Below are 14,474 nucleotides of genomic sequence, written 5' to 3'. Positions count from 1 at the left end.
GTCCAGGCAGAGCAGTACCAGCCCTTGTAGAGTCCCACACCACTGACCCTGAGTTGTATTGGAACACACATTTCACTGCCACCATTTATTCCATTCATATAGAACCACAAAAGACCCACAAAAGCCAAAGCAACCTTGGGAAAAATGAACAGAGCTGGAGGCACCGCCCTTCTTGATTTCAAACTATACTACAAACTTTTAGTAATCAACACAGTATGTTTTTGGCATGAAAACAGACCTATAGAGAATGGAACAGAATACAGAACCCTGAAATAAACCCACATATATCCCATCAACTAATCTTTGATAAGTGTGCCAAACTACACAATGGGGAAAAGATGGTCTCTTCAATAAATGGTGCTGGGAAACTGAATATCCACATGTGAAAGAATGAAAGTATCCCCAAAAGTGAAAACAACTGTCTGTGACATCTCACCCTGTGGGCTAAAAATGTTTGCCACCTTCATTGGCAACAGTGTGGTCATCTGGCAGTTATTCAAGTGCACCTTGGAGCAGTTCACAGCCATGTTCCCACCACACGGTTAGATTAGAGGGTTTTATGCTGCGTGAAGTAAGTCAGACAAAGACAAATACCATATTATCTCACTTATATGTGGAATCTAAAAAACAAACAAACAAAACAAAATGAAAACAGACTCACAGATACAGAGAAGAAACCAGTGGTTGCCAGAGAGGAGGACAATGGCTGGAGGGGGTAAAATAGGTGAATTGGATGAAGAGGTACAAACCTCCAGTTATAAAATAAACAAACCTTGGGGATGTCATATCCAGCATAAGGAATATGGTCAATAATATTGTAGTAACTGGGGGGCCAGACAGTTACTCATGGTGGTGGTCATTTCATAGTGTATGCAAATGTCAAATGACCATGTAATACACCTGAAACTAACATAATATTGTAAGTGAACTATATTTCAATTAAAAATAGAATTGCTTAATGCCAGAATAGCTCCCAAACCAGAATAGAGCACAAAGTAGCTTTCAGAATAATGATGAATATTTTGGTGAACATTTGGGTACTAGGCTAAGAGCTTTACTTATGTTTCCTAATTAATACCACACATCAGCCTTACATTCCCAGATTTTAAAAAAAATTGAACAGCTTCATTAAGAATTTGTTCTTCACCCATTTTAGCTTTTAAAGAACAGAAACATAAATGATGCAAATTCCATAGGCACAAAATTCCATAGGTAGAAAACAGAGATGGCATACACACGTGTGTGTATGTATCTATGACATACGTGATATATAATATGTAATATACGTATATAACTTGATATATATGTATATTACCATTTTTGTAAATTAAAAATTAACAAATAGTAGCTACTTCATGTGTTTCAATCTATGTGTGTGATCAGAGTCTGGGTTCTTAACCACTACACACGGAAACTTACCCTTCCATTGGTTAGAGGAGCCAAGCATCCTACAATATTTTAGAGCTGCAGGGAAGCCACAGTTGTTCAAGATTCTCTTAGTCCCCTGTCCATGGTAATTTCAATTACTCATATTCATATACTTTCCAACTGGCAAAAAAACTCAAATACAGCAACTTCTATTTGAAGAATAAATATTTACTGAAGGCCTGTAACTTTCGCAAGAAGTCTAATTCTTTCCATTTTATAGATGTTGGAAACTGAGGCCAAGGAGTTATGTAGATTTCCCAAGATCTCACTGCTATCTGATGGTGATTCTGCTCTGTAACTTCACATAGCATGACGGCAGGGGTTTCTTTGCATGGGGCATTTAATGAAAGTTAATGGCTTACAAAATTCTGAGTGACTCAGTTACACTCAGGGATATGAGAATGATAGCAGATCCTTTTAAAGAAACAGGGAGTAGTTTGGAGCTGGGTTCTTTCAGTCAGTGGTGCCCTGGAAGGAGGGCACTTAAGGAAGTATTAAGGTCATGAATGCAAATCAGATGCCCGCAAACACACATGCACACCCAGCCACACACTCACTACAACAAGCAGCACACACACTCCCTTTGCTGAGAGACATGCTTCAGTCCCTTCTGACCCAAACCCTTCTGGGTGAAGGCAGTCAACGTGGGGCACTTAAGCCTGTTTAGTCATAGGCACAGACTTTAAACCAGCAGCAACAACCTGTGCACGTGGTAACATGAACACAAAACAAAAGCAAACAGCACACAGTTGCTCTCATACACGAGTGTGTCACCCACAAACAGCAGCTCGCACGCACACTAGCACACACTGCTGAGCGAAGGCTGAGCCCTCTCTGACCTTGGTCCTGGGTGAGGTCAGGCATCTTCTGCAGCAGCCCCGGTGCTAAGCCCTCATCCTCTGAGCCGTGGTACCCACACAGCGGGGAAAATGCCCCCGTCATAACAACAGGAGGCAAATATTTAGGATCATGGGCATGACTCAGAAGTCCCTAAGTGCATGTTAGGAAGCTAATAGCTTGCTAAAACAGAGCCTGGATTGGGTCTAATTCAGGAAGAGATTCAGGCTGTGAGTCAGATACATAGTACACACACACACACACACACACACACACACACACACACAATTACAAACAACACATACGTAAGCATATGCAATACACAGACACACACTTATGAGCACAGAGATCCTCATACACAGACCCACAAGCACACAGGCAGATCACCGCCAAGTGCAGATTTCCAGCTCCCTCTGTCCTGTGCTTCTCATTGGTGACCTCAGACACCTCTTCCAAACTCCAGATAAATGAGTCAAAAGATAATGTTTTAATTACCGAGAGAACTGAAACAGTCCCCTAGTTTCTGGCTGATTTCTTACTGTCCTTTGAGGAGCTGCATGTCCAGGAGCCAGAGGGACTGGAGTCCCAAAAGACAGTGCCCTTGAGGCCAGTGGTGCCCTGGACTTCTCTCTTCTTGGACATTGTTCCATCTGAGACAAAGGATTTTTAACTTTTTATTTTGAAATGATTTCACATATATGGAAAATCTATAAAAATGATGTAAGGAATTCCTGTATCCACTTCACCCAGATTGTCCAATGGTTAATACTTTACCATATTTATTTAAATATGTATGTGCCCATGCATGTATATTTCAGCCTTAGATTTTCGGCAGGTGCACCACAGTGGGTATCCTCAGAAAACTCATGATATCAGTTTTTCCAATTACTAGTGATTTTATCCTTGATCAATTGGTTAGGGTGGTTATCTGCCAGGTTCTCTATGGCAAGTCACTATTTTAACGTTTGTAATTAAATAAGTATCATTTGGGTAGATATTTTGAGACTGTATAACCATGTTTTTCTTATTCCAATTTCACCCACTCTAACTAGCATCGATTGGTGATTCTTATATGAAAAAAACTATTTCAAATGTGGCCAAATGGTGATTTTCTAATTTGGTAATTTCCTCTATGTTTATTAGTTGTATTCTCCTATAAGAAGGAACTTCTCCTTATTCTCCATTCATGTTTTATTGATTTATTTCTATCATTATGGACTCATGAATTCTTATTTGTGCTCTGAGTTGTCATCCATTACCGATGTTATACATTTTGAAGCTTAAATTATTTGAGCTTCAGCAGGAGATTCTCTGAGTTGGCTCCTGTGTCCTCATGACTCATTGAGCACTTTTTATTTTCAAGCTCAGCAAAATTTCCCTGGTCCTGTCATGTCCTGGCCCCAGCCCTAGAATCAGCCATTTTTCTAAGTAACTTTGGTTCCTTTTAGAGGAGAATGATATTCAAAGAGCAAATTTAGTGTTAGGTATATCCATTGCTTACAAGGCTTCTGAATGATCTCAGAGGATGCAGCTAAGAAATATATATAAAAGAAACACAAGAAGTAGAATCTAACAACTAATAAACTAAAGGAATGGTTACCCATAGGCGCCATTGCTAAAGAGAAATATCTCCTAATTAGAAGTGCAGTGGTGTGCTGTTAAATAAATAAGAAGTGGCTGTTGTTGGTGAGCTTTGCTTTGTAGCATTTACCAATTTCCATAGTGTAATTATCCCCTCTCTGGCTGATTTCAGTCTACCAATATGTTGTCATTGAATGTGGCATTGGAAAGAGATGTTCATAATCAGCTTGAAGCCAGTGCCAAGCCAGCTTCAGCACATCTTACATAGAAGGATCAGTCCACCAGGAGCAGATCATGATGCTACATATGCGTGTTCTCAAATCAACAAAGTATAACAAGTATTTAAGCAAAAACTGACATATCTGAAGGAGAAAAAGACAAATCCACAATTATAATTATGTCTCACATAATATTTTTTTACATATTTTATGAGATGATGAACAAGCAGAAAAAATTAAAGATGAAAGAATATTTAACAACCCAAGTAACACACTGGACCTAATTGACATTAACAACATTACACATGACAGCAGAACGCACATTCAGATTTGCCAACCATACAATAATTTTAGAAGATCTAGCTCACTGCACTCATGACTGCAAGAAGAGGATTTAGTCATTGTCACTTCAAGAAGTTAGCCCTATTGACAAATATTTCTAGGGCCTGTTTTATATCTCTGTTCCTGAGGCTATAGATGAAAGGGTTCAGCATGGGAGCAACTACTGTATACATGACTGAAGCAATTACGTCTTTGCTATTGGAGTCCCATGATGAGGAGAAAAAGTAAACAAAAGCAAGTGTCCCATAGTATAAAGACACCACAAAGAGATGGGAGCCACAGGTGGAAAAAGCTTTAAGGAGTCTCTTAGTGGCGGGGACCCTCAGGATGGTAGTCCCTATACGAATGTATGAGGCTAGGATACTACTCAAAGGCAGGATGAACAGCGTTCCTCCCTCAGTGAAGATGACCAGCTCATTGAGGGAGATGTCCGAGCAGCTCAACTTGAGGAGCACGGTGAGGTCACAGAAGAAATGGGGGATGGTATTGTCAGCACAGAAGGACAGTTGGACCAAGAGGAGGGTGTGCAACAGGGCATGGATACAGCAGAAGACCCAGGACCCAGCTACTAATGAGATGCACAGCTCCTCCCTCATGACGGTGGTGTAGTGAAGTGGCTGACAGATGGCCACATACCTGTCATAGGCCATCACTGCAAGGAGGAAATTATCAAAACAACCAAAAAGTATGAAAAAATATATCTGTGAAATGCACCCTGCATAGAGGATGGATTGATCCTGAGTTTGCATGCTCGTTAACATCCTAGGGACGGTGACAGATGAAAAAGAGACGTCGGTGAAGGCCAAGTGGCTGAGGAAGAAGTACATGGGGGTGTGGAGGCGAGAGTCCAGCCTGATGAGCAGGATGATGAGCAGGTTCCCCAGCACCGTGGTCAGGTACACGCCCAGGAACAGGGCGAAGACCACGCCCCGCTGCTCTGGCCGGATGGGGAGCCCCAGGAGGAGGAACTGGGACACGCTGCTCTGGTTCTCCCTCCTCATGCTCTTCCTGTCTCTGGTGGCAATTGGGGAAAGTGGGAAATGTCAGACAACATGCCATAGCATTATAGTAATTGCCTTTTTAGTGTGAAAATTCTTAATTTTAGCTACTTTTCTCTTTATTTCTCACAATTGTTGCTGTATGAATCAGTCTGTCCCATTCTGGCTCCAACAATAGATCAAATCCTCACGATAATCAAGTCTTTTTCCAAAGAAACCAAAGGAAATTTATTCTTTATTCAACAAATATTTATTGAAAAACAGCTCTGTCCCATACTGAGTACATAGTAGTGAACAAGAAATGAGAAGTCTCTATGTTCAAGGAGTTTACATCTATATATCAAGCCAGGTTCAAACCTCTATAATTTGCTGAGATCAAAATGGAAAAAGGGTACCAATGGGGAGGGTATAGCTCAGTGGAAAAGCGCATGATTAGCAAGTTCGAGGTCATGGGTTTGAACCCTAGTATATCCACTAAATAAATAATAATAATAAATAAACCTAATTACCTCCCCCCATAAAACAAAAAACACAAAAAATATTTTTTAAAGGGTACCAGGTAAGATGTATCAGTCATTTCCTCTTAAAACGGGTGTGAAACTACCTACATTGCGAAAGAATTACTGAAGCTTTGTCACAGAACTTCAGTGTCATTGGCTGTGTCCCACCTGTTTTGAGTCATTTCAAATTCCCTGTTATCAAAAGTGTCCAATCCAGGTTTCCAAACCAACATTAAAAATAGTACCAGGCACTGTTCCAAGTGTTTTACATGCACTTTCAAATTAAATCCACACCAAAGCCCTAAAAATGAGATTATTATACTTTTTTTTATTATAAGAAAATAAAATTGTGTATTATTTAAATGTGAAAAGATATAATTAAATGTAGCAGATGGAATCACAACATCTGTCTGCCTGACCAAAATCCATGCCTTAAACTCCTCTGCATAGAAATTATACCCTCGCTGGTTAGAATATCCAGAGAAGCTATGTTATGTCCGCTACCTTTGTCAAAAATGTTTGTAACTCCTTCTCAGAAAAATTTACCACTCACATTTATCCATCATGCAATTTACAAAGGACTTTTGCAGCTTTAACTCGTCTCAAAACAATACTTATATATTTAAGGACTGTTTGATATACAAGGTGAATATTATGTCCTCATTTTATAGATATGAAAACTGAAGGTAAAGAGATAAATGACTCACCTAATGTTACTCAGTTTTTTGGTGGTAGATTTCAGATTTAATATTTCTTTGGAAGTTAGGTTAGAGGTAAGGATTACCAATGACATAAACCTGAAGAGGGAATCAGGACTGACACTGTCACTCAAGTATAGGTGCAGGACAGCAAGTCTCCATCAGGGACCATGAACTTGCTCAGGGACACTGGTTATCTCAGTTCATGGCCACCAAGGAGGACAGAGACTTGACCGTTATGTGGAGGTGTGGCCGTTCACTGACATACACTGTGTGAGTCCTCACAGAGAAACCAGCAGAAAACAAGATGGTTGGAGCCAACTAGGAACCCTGATTCAGGTAGGGCCTGGTGAAGGAGGCAGCTGGGCCATGAGCCCTGGAGAGAAGGTTAGATCTTGACCTTGAAGTATGAGAGGGAGCCTTTGGATGGGCCTGTTGTCTCAGGCTTCTGCCTGTCCCATCCCAGACAATGATGAAAGAGGAACCCCCAAGACACAAACATGGGGTCTGGAGCAAGGTAACAAAATACATTCCTTTTACTCAGCACCAATTATGTGCTGAATACTTTGTATGTGTTGCCTTATTTAATCCTCCAAATAGGACTGTGAAGTAGGAATAGTTATTTCTCCTGTACCAGTGAGGAATCTGAACCTCAGAGAACTGAAGTCACTTCCTAAGATCACAGAAACATTTGAGGATCAGACTGGGGACTGGACCCCAGTCTGACAGAGTGCAGACCTGGAGCTCACATCCACGAGTAAATGGCTGGTGGAAATGTATGTGAACCTGCCTGCCCAATGCAGTGATGTGGCCCCTGTAGAGAAAGACAGTTAAGGGAATATCTGGGTTCACAGGTAGGCCCTGAAGCCCCTAAAACCTGTACCTGAAACACACATTCACAAGCACACTTAAATTACTGATTTTTGAATTCTTACTATCTGTGATCTCTAAGACAGTAACTATGGCTTATGGCTCAGTTCCCCGAAGATTCATAAAGATAAACTCACAAATAATACACAAGCTGATACACACAAAATAATCCACATAACTACGCACAAACACTTGTATAATCGCAACACAAGCATAAAACTGCCAGCAATGCATAAAAATCACACATGTGACGCATAAACGTTAGACTCGGAACAAAGACTCACACATGCAAACACACATACGGAACAACCAAAAGCCACAAGGTCACACACATCACACACAAATCATACAGGAAACACACCATTGTGCAGACACACCTCTTCATACTCAGGCGACACACGACACACATGGTCACACCCATACCGGCCTCATTGCAAAATGAGATGTTCCAGCCTCCACTGACCTACACCCAGCGTAGGTACAGGTGGTCGGTGAGTGAGGCACTTGGGCCCTATTCACTCACAGGAACTACCCTGTAAACACTAGCTGCAAATGAAACAGAACAAATACACTCACACACACACACACACACAGAGACAAAACCCATGAAGAAAACATACATATATCCACATTATAGGAGCAAAGAAACGCCACACAGACCCCCGTGGAGCACGTACGCAGACCTCCAGATGCAGAGACAGGTCTTGCCCACCTAGAATTCCCAGCTCACGCTGACCTGTGCCACTCAGGGAGCTCAGGCACCTTCTAACCCGAGAAGTTTTCTGAGCCTTGAGCTTCTGTTGAGAGCCCCATGAACTAAAAAGTAAGAAGAGCCCTCTCTGAGCCCGTGACCTCCTGAGCTTTCTATGACTGTCCTTGAGCGCCTGAGCCACAGGCGGGAGGAAACCATGTTATAAGCCTCAGAGAGGACACATAGAAAGTCCCTAAGCTGCTGGTTAAGGAAAGAATCAGAGTAGACTAATTGCCTCCAATGCCCTGGGGAGGAGCCTGTGCAGAAGCTGAGGGGCTGAGCTGCTAGAGTCACCTGAGAGGGTACCCCAGACCTCAGGGCCACCCTGGGCTCCTCTCCACCTGCTCACAGTTCCAGGAGTACAGATGGCTCAGTCATCCACAACTCCAATGCTGCCAGCCCACTGGGTCAGCCTCTCCCATCAGCACATTACGGTCCAGGAACAGAAAGTCTGGCTTCTGCAAACCCCCACACCGCTTACACTTGCTACCACGAGAGCGCAAATCTGGCTTTAACTCCACATCCTGCAGGCACCTTCTCTCCCTTGGGAGAGATTTCAGCATTTGTAGAGGGAGGAGGTGGAGTCCTTGGGCTCAATGGTCAGAAGAAGCACTGGGTCTGGGCCATGCCGCTCGTTAACTGTTGGCCCTCAGCACATTAAGTAGCCTCTCAGCCCTGTTTCATCAGCTGTGAGGTGCAGGTAACAACTGCATCGTCATCATGAAGTTATTACTGAGATTAAACGAGATGATTCACGCTAAAGCACACAATCAGTGCAAATAAATAACAGCTCTTGACACCATTCTCTTTGTATCTTCCAAAAATAAACAATTATATATATATACATATATATGTGTGTGTGTGTATATATGTTACATCTAGAATTACATCTAGAATCATTGACATTATTATAGAACTGATATTGAGTGAATGATTGAATTGATTGATTAATGAAGTCTCTTGATCTTGGTAAGAACTTACTCCCTCCCTAAGAAAGAACGAAATTGTCCCCAAAGAGTAACAATAAAATTATGTGATTCACATTTCAGTCAACTAAGCTATCCACTTTTATCCCCACTTTGTCCAACATATGTGAACTGACATCTTCATTGGCTGGATGACTGCAAACTCCCTCAGTGCCAGAGAAAGCCCTCAGGCAGATTAAAAATGCAAGCACTTCAGTAAGACGCTGTGAGCTTGCTGCAAACTGTCTAATGCCGCTTCCAATAACCCAAGCGGGACAAGGAGCTCCAGGGCAGGCATCAGCTACATTCCACACCATGTACTACCCACCTCTACCCGTGCCCCCACCCTGAGCCTGGGGGATGGTAGCCAGTCATACACTCTATAAACAGAATTTAAAAGAGTGAGTTAGTGGAACAAACTACAGTCTTTGCCACTATAGCTGATCCCAAGGCTGTAACTGAAATTTATCTTTGCCTTCCTTTACCATCCATATTGACTTCCTTTATCCTCCTCCGACATGACCGCCAGTTAAGATTGCTTCCCTGATGGAGACCCAGATCTTCATTCATCAGGACTCTTGCTTATCCCGCTCTGTTTACCCGTCATGTGACAGAGCTACACTTGCCTGTTTAATGTTATCACTGGTAGGGAAATCGCCTGTAGTTCTTCAAGATAATTAGGGTCGATTACTCCTGAACTCAGAGTAACTTCTTTCTTTGTCTCATGCCTTCCAGAATGAAGAACCTAAAATTGCCAGGCAGCCATCACACTTTGAGATCAGGGAACCACTCCTATGTTCTCTGTGCAAGCACCCCTCCACAGTCAACGACCGAGGCTCCTAATCCCACAGTAAAGTTGCAGGGATGGGAAGTACCCATAACATGAAAGGTCCATAGGGATAGATTATATACCTAAATGTAAAGCAAAAAAACCTTTAAATTTCTAAAATATAAATAAGAGAAAAGTCTAGATGACCTTGACTATGGCCATGACTTAGATACAACACCAAAGGCACTATCATGAAAGAAATTGTTGATAAGCCAGACTTTATTAAAATTAAAAATTTCTGCCCTGCAAAAAACAATGTCAAGAGAGTGGGAAGGCAAGCCACAGACTTGGAGAAAATATTTGTAAAACACACATCTGATAAAGGACAGTTGTTCAAAATATACAAAGAACTCTTAAAGATTAAAAAAAAAGTTTCTTCTGTATAGCACAGGGAACTATATTCAATATCTTGTAATAACCTTTAATAAAAAAGAATTTGAAAATGAATATATGATGTATATTCATGACTGGGACATTGTGCTGTACATGAGACTGTACTGTACCTCAATTTAAAAAAAATTTTTTTAACTCTAAAAACTCAACATTAAGAAAACAAACAACCGGCCTTAAAAATACCCCAAATATTTTTTTCATTGAAGTAGAGTTGATTTACAATGTTGTGTTAGTTTCTAGTGTACAGCATAGTGATTCAGTTTATATACACACACACACACACACACACACATATATATATATATATACATATTATTTTTCAGTTTCTTTTCCATTATAGTATATAGTTAAGACATTGGATATAGTTCTCTGTGCTATATAGTAAGACCTGTTTTTTTATCTATTTTATATGTAGTAGTGTGTATCTGCTAATCCCAAATTTCTAATTTCTCCCTCCCCACTTCCCCCTCCGGTAAACATAAGTTTTTTTCTCTCTCTGTGAGTCTGTGTCTTTTTTGTAAATAAGTTCATGTGTATCATTTTTTAGATTCCATATATAAGTGATACCATATGATATTTTCTTTCTCTGTCTGATTTCACTTAGTATGATAATCTCTAGGTCCATCCCTGTTGGGGCAAATGGTATTGTTTCATTCTTTTTATGACTAAGTAGTATTCCATTATCTATCTATCTATCTATCTATCTATCTATCTATCTATCTATCTATAAAAATATATATCTCACAACTTATTTACCCAGTCAGCTGTCAATGGACATTTAGGTTGCTTCCCTGTCCTGGCTATTATAAATAGTGCTGCTATGAACATTGGGGTGCATGTATCTTTTCAAATTAGAGGTTTCATCTTTTCTGGATATATACCTGCACTGGGATTGCTGAATCATATGGTAACTCTGTTGTTAGTTTTCTAAGGAATTTCCAGGCTGTTTTCCATTGTGGCTGCACCTGGGGTATGATTTTCACTGTGGTTCTGCCTATATGACAGGAACTTACAAGGAAGAGCTGCAAATATTGTGGCCATTTTTGCAGTCTGCCACAATCACACAATTTTTCAAGACGCTGTCTCTAGAAGCATCACTAGGAAAATTTAAAGTGTAACTGGTAACTGTTATTTGGCAAAAGTAATCCTCTTCCTGTGAATTATCCCCAGAGCCAATTTCATGTCTCTGTTCCTCAGGCTATAGATAAAGGGATTTAACATGGGTGTCACCACGGTGTACATAACTGAAGCAATTATGTCTTTGACCTTGGAATTGTTTGATGAAGGAAAGAAGTAATTCATTACAAGAGTCCCATAGTACAAAAACACCACAAAGAGGTGGGAGCCACAGGTGGACAAGGCTTTGCAGATTCTCTTGATGGAGGGGACCATGAGGATAGTGGCCCCAATGCAGATATAACAGCCCAAAATAGCACTCATGGGAAGAAAGGCAATCATTCCACCCTCAATGAAGAGAACCAGCTCATTGAAGGAAGTGTCTGAGCAGGTCAACTTCAAGAGGGCAGTGAGATCGCAGAAGAAGTGGGGGATGGTATTGTCAGCACAGAAAGACAGGCTGGACAGTAGGAGGGTGTGCAACAGGGCATGGACACATGAGAAGAACCAGGATCCAGCCACTAGTAAGGTACACAGTCCCTCCCTCATGATGGTGGTGTAGTGAAGTGGCTGACAGACGGCCACATACCTGTCATAGGCCATCACTGCAAGGAGGAAATTGTCAAGACAAGCAAAAAGTATGAAAAAATATATCTGGGAAATGCACCCCACATAGGGGATGGATTTTTCCTGAGTTAGCATGTTCACCAGCATCTTTGGGACAGTGATAGATGAGAGGGAGATGTCAGCGAAGGCCAAGTGGCCGAGGAAGAAGTACATGGGGGTGTGGAGGCGACAGTCCAGCCTGAAGAGCAGGATGATGAGCAGATTCCCTAGCACCGTGGTCAGGTACATGCCTAGGAACAGGGCGAAGACCACGCCCCGCTGCTCTGGCCGGATGGGGAGCCCCAGGAGGAGGAACTGGGACACGCTGCTCTGGTTCTCCCTCCTCATGCTTTTCTTAATTTCTGCTGGGGATACAGGGAGTAGAAAACATCAGAGACTGAGACATAGTGGTTATCATCACCATGTGTTCATTACAGCCATGTGCTTTTTTTCCTGGAGACTGTGTCAAAACTCAGACAAACTGCACATTTGCTGTTGGAATTTTCTGCCTGCCCGACTCTGGTCACTGAATGCATCAGAATTCCAATGGCAAACAAGATTTTCCTTCAAAGGAGACCAGTGTAAATGTCTTCACTTATTCAACTGTGTTCCAAATGCTATTCTTGGCACTGGGAATAGAACAAAAAATAAAATATCCATGCCCCTGACTCTTGGAGCTTACATTCTGTGAGTACATTACAGAGTGCCAGCCAGGAGCTGGGGCTTCTCAGCCAAGAGGCTTAAATTGGATTCCAACCTCCACAAGTTACTACCTGGGTGGCCTTGGGCACTTTCGCAATGTACCTCAGTTCCTCCTCCATTTCCAGGTAAAAGATATTCTGCCAAAGTTCAGTAGGTGTTCTGTGTAAATTGATGGGTCTGTAGATGTAATTTTGGGTGTATTCATGGGAGAGCAAGAGCTATGTGTCCTTCTACTCTGCCATCTTGGCACTTGGCACTCTCCTCTATAAAATGGAACGTTGAGGATTAAAGGAGTGAATACATGTGATACATTTAGGACAGTGCCCTGCACACAGTAGGTACTCAACAATGCTTGCTATTATTATAGCAGGATGTAGTAAGCAGATAAATCTGGCATCAAACTCCAGGAACTCAACAAAACAGCAAAGTGATATGGGCATCAGGCAAGACCCAGTTGCCGGCCTAAAACATTTGTTAACCTCCTGGACTTTAACACTCCCTGGGAAACTGCAAAAGCCCAGACCATGGACCCTGGGATTTGATTCCCTGCTGGCAATGATCTCAGAAACATTTTTTCTTCTTCACTCCACCCAGCCCTCTTATTCTTCATCTCCATCTCCCTCTCCCCCCCCCCCCTTCTCCCTTTTCCTCTCCTTTTTATCCCTCTTCCTCCAATATAACATATACATACAGCGAGAGACTTGAGAATTTTCCCAGGGACCTTCCCAAAGACTTAAGAATTTGCTGATAATGTAGGATGTGGGATATCTAGTCAAATTCATAGTCACCTGCTTAACTATGACTAATTCTCAAAATTTACCTTAGCATTGAAAATAGTTGCTATTTAATGAGCTGCTAACTAGGACATAGGCACTCATAAAGTTCAGTTTCAGCCTTAGGAAACTAAATCTCAGGGTGGTTACATAATTTGTCCAAAGATACAAAGGTGATACCTGATGCAGTCACAATTCTATATATGTCAGTATGATCAGAGATCCTACTCTTCGCCAGTCACTGGCCCTGACTTCCATTTATTAGACAGAAAATCCTGGGTCTGGTTTGGAATTGTTTCAAGATTTCAGAATTACTCCAGCCACCTGCTTGATTATCTCCCAACTCATACTTAGATAAATGATGATCCTACATTTTATTATCCAAGTCAGGATACTTTTAAGAGTGAAAGGAGAAGTTATATAATAATTATACCAGGATAACAGATCTACACCAAGACTTTCTTGGGCAAACCAGAATGTACAATCACCTACTCGCACTCCTTTTTCCAGTTTGTAAAGCACTTTTAGGTGAGTTTAATTACATTAATCAGTAAACATTTACCGAGTGCCTGTGAAGTAGACGTTCCAATGGTTAATTCTTTCACAGTATATTGTGGAAATAGGTATGAAGTCACATACTCGAGAACACATAGTAGTTTTTGGATCCTGATTGTAAGACGAAGACTTCTGATAGTCTTTGCACTAGAGGCCTGGCAACACCTTCACTGGGAGTTAAATCAGACGTAGAGAGGGGACCCAGCGAGACCCCACCCCTCTAAGGCAGAGGCATCTGACTGAGGAGCCTCTTCAAGAACAGAGAGGAGCTCAGGCACGCAGTTCGCGGGGACCAGGAGGAAGGCAGTGACA

The 14,474-nt window shown here is 41.6% G+C and overlaps 2 protein-coding genes across 2 annotated transcripts; both read right to left on the bottom strand.

The window, feature by feature from the left end:
- Positions 1–4,468: 4,468 nt before the first annotated feature.
- Positions 4,469–5,407, bottom strand: LOC102536825 (olfactory receptor 1J4-like). Its single transcript, XM_015240233.3, has one exon. It carries the CDS (start codon positions 5,405–5,407, stop codon positions 4,469–4,471), a length of 939 nt encoding a protein of 312 aa, XP_015095719.2.
- Positions 5,408–11,538: 6,131 nt separating this feature from the next.
- On the bottom strand, positions 11,539–12,480 carry LOC107033631 (olfactory receptor 1J4-like). Its single transcript, XM_015240234.2, has one exon. The coding sequence runs from the start codon at positions 12,478–12,480 to the stop codon at positions 11,539–11,541; it is 942 nt and encodes a 313-aa protein (XP_015095720.1).
- Between the last annotated feature and the right edge of the window lie 1,994 nt (positions 12,481–14,474).

The sequence above is a fragment of the Vicugna pacos genome, chromosome 4, assembly GCF_048564905.1.
Source record: "Vicugna pacos chromosome 4, VicPac4, whole genome shotgun sequence".
Classification (NCBI taxonomy): Eukaryota; Metazoa; Chordata; class Mammalia; order Artiodactyla; family Camelidae; genus Vicugna; species Vicugna pacos.
The sequence above is the reverse complement of the archived record's forward strand: the minus strand, read 5'-3'. Positions and strand labels throughout refer to the sequence as shown.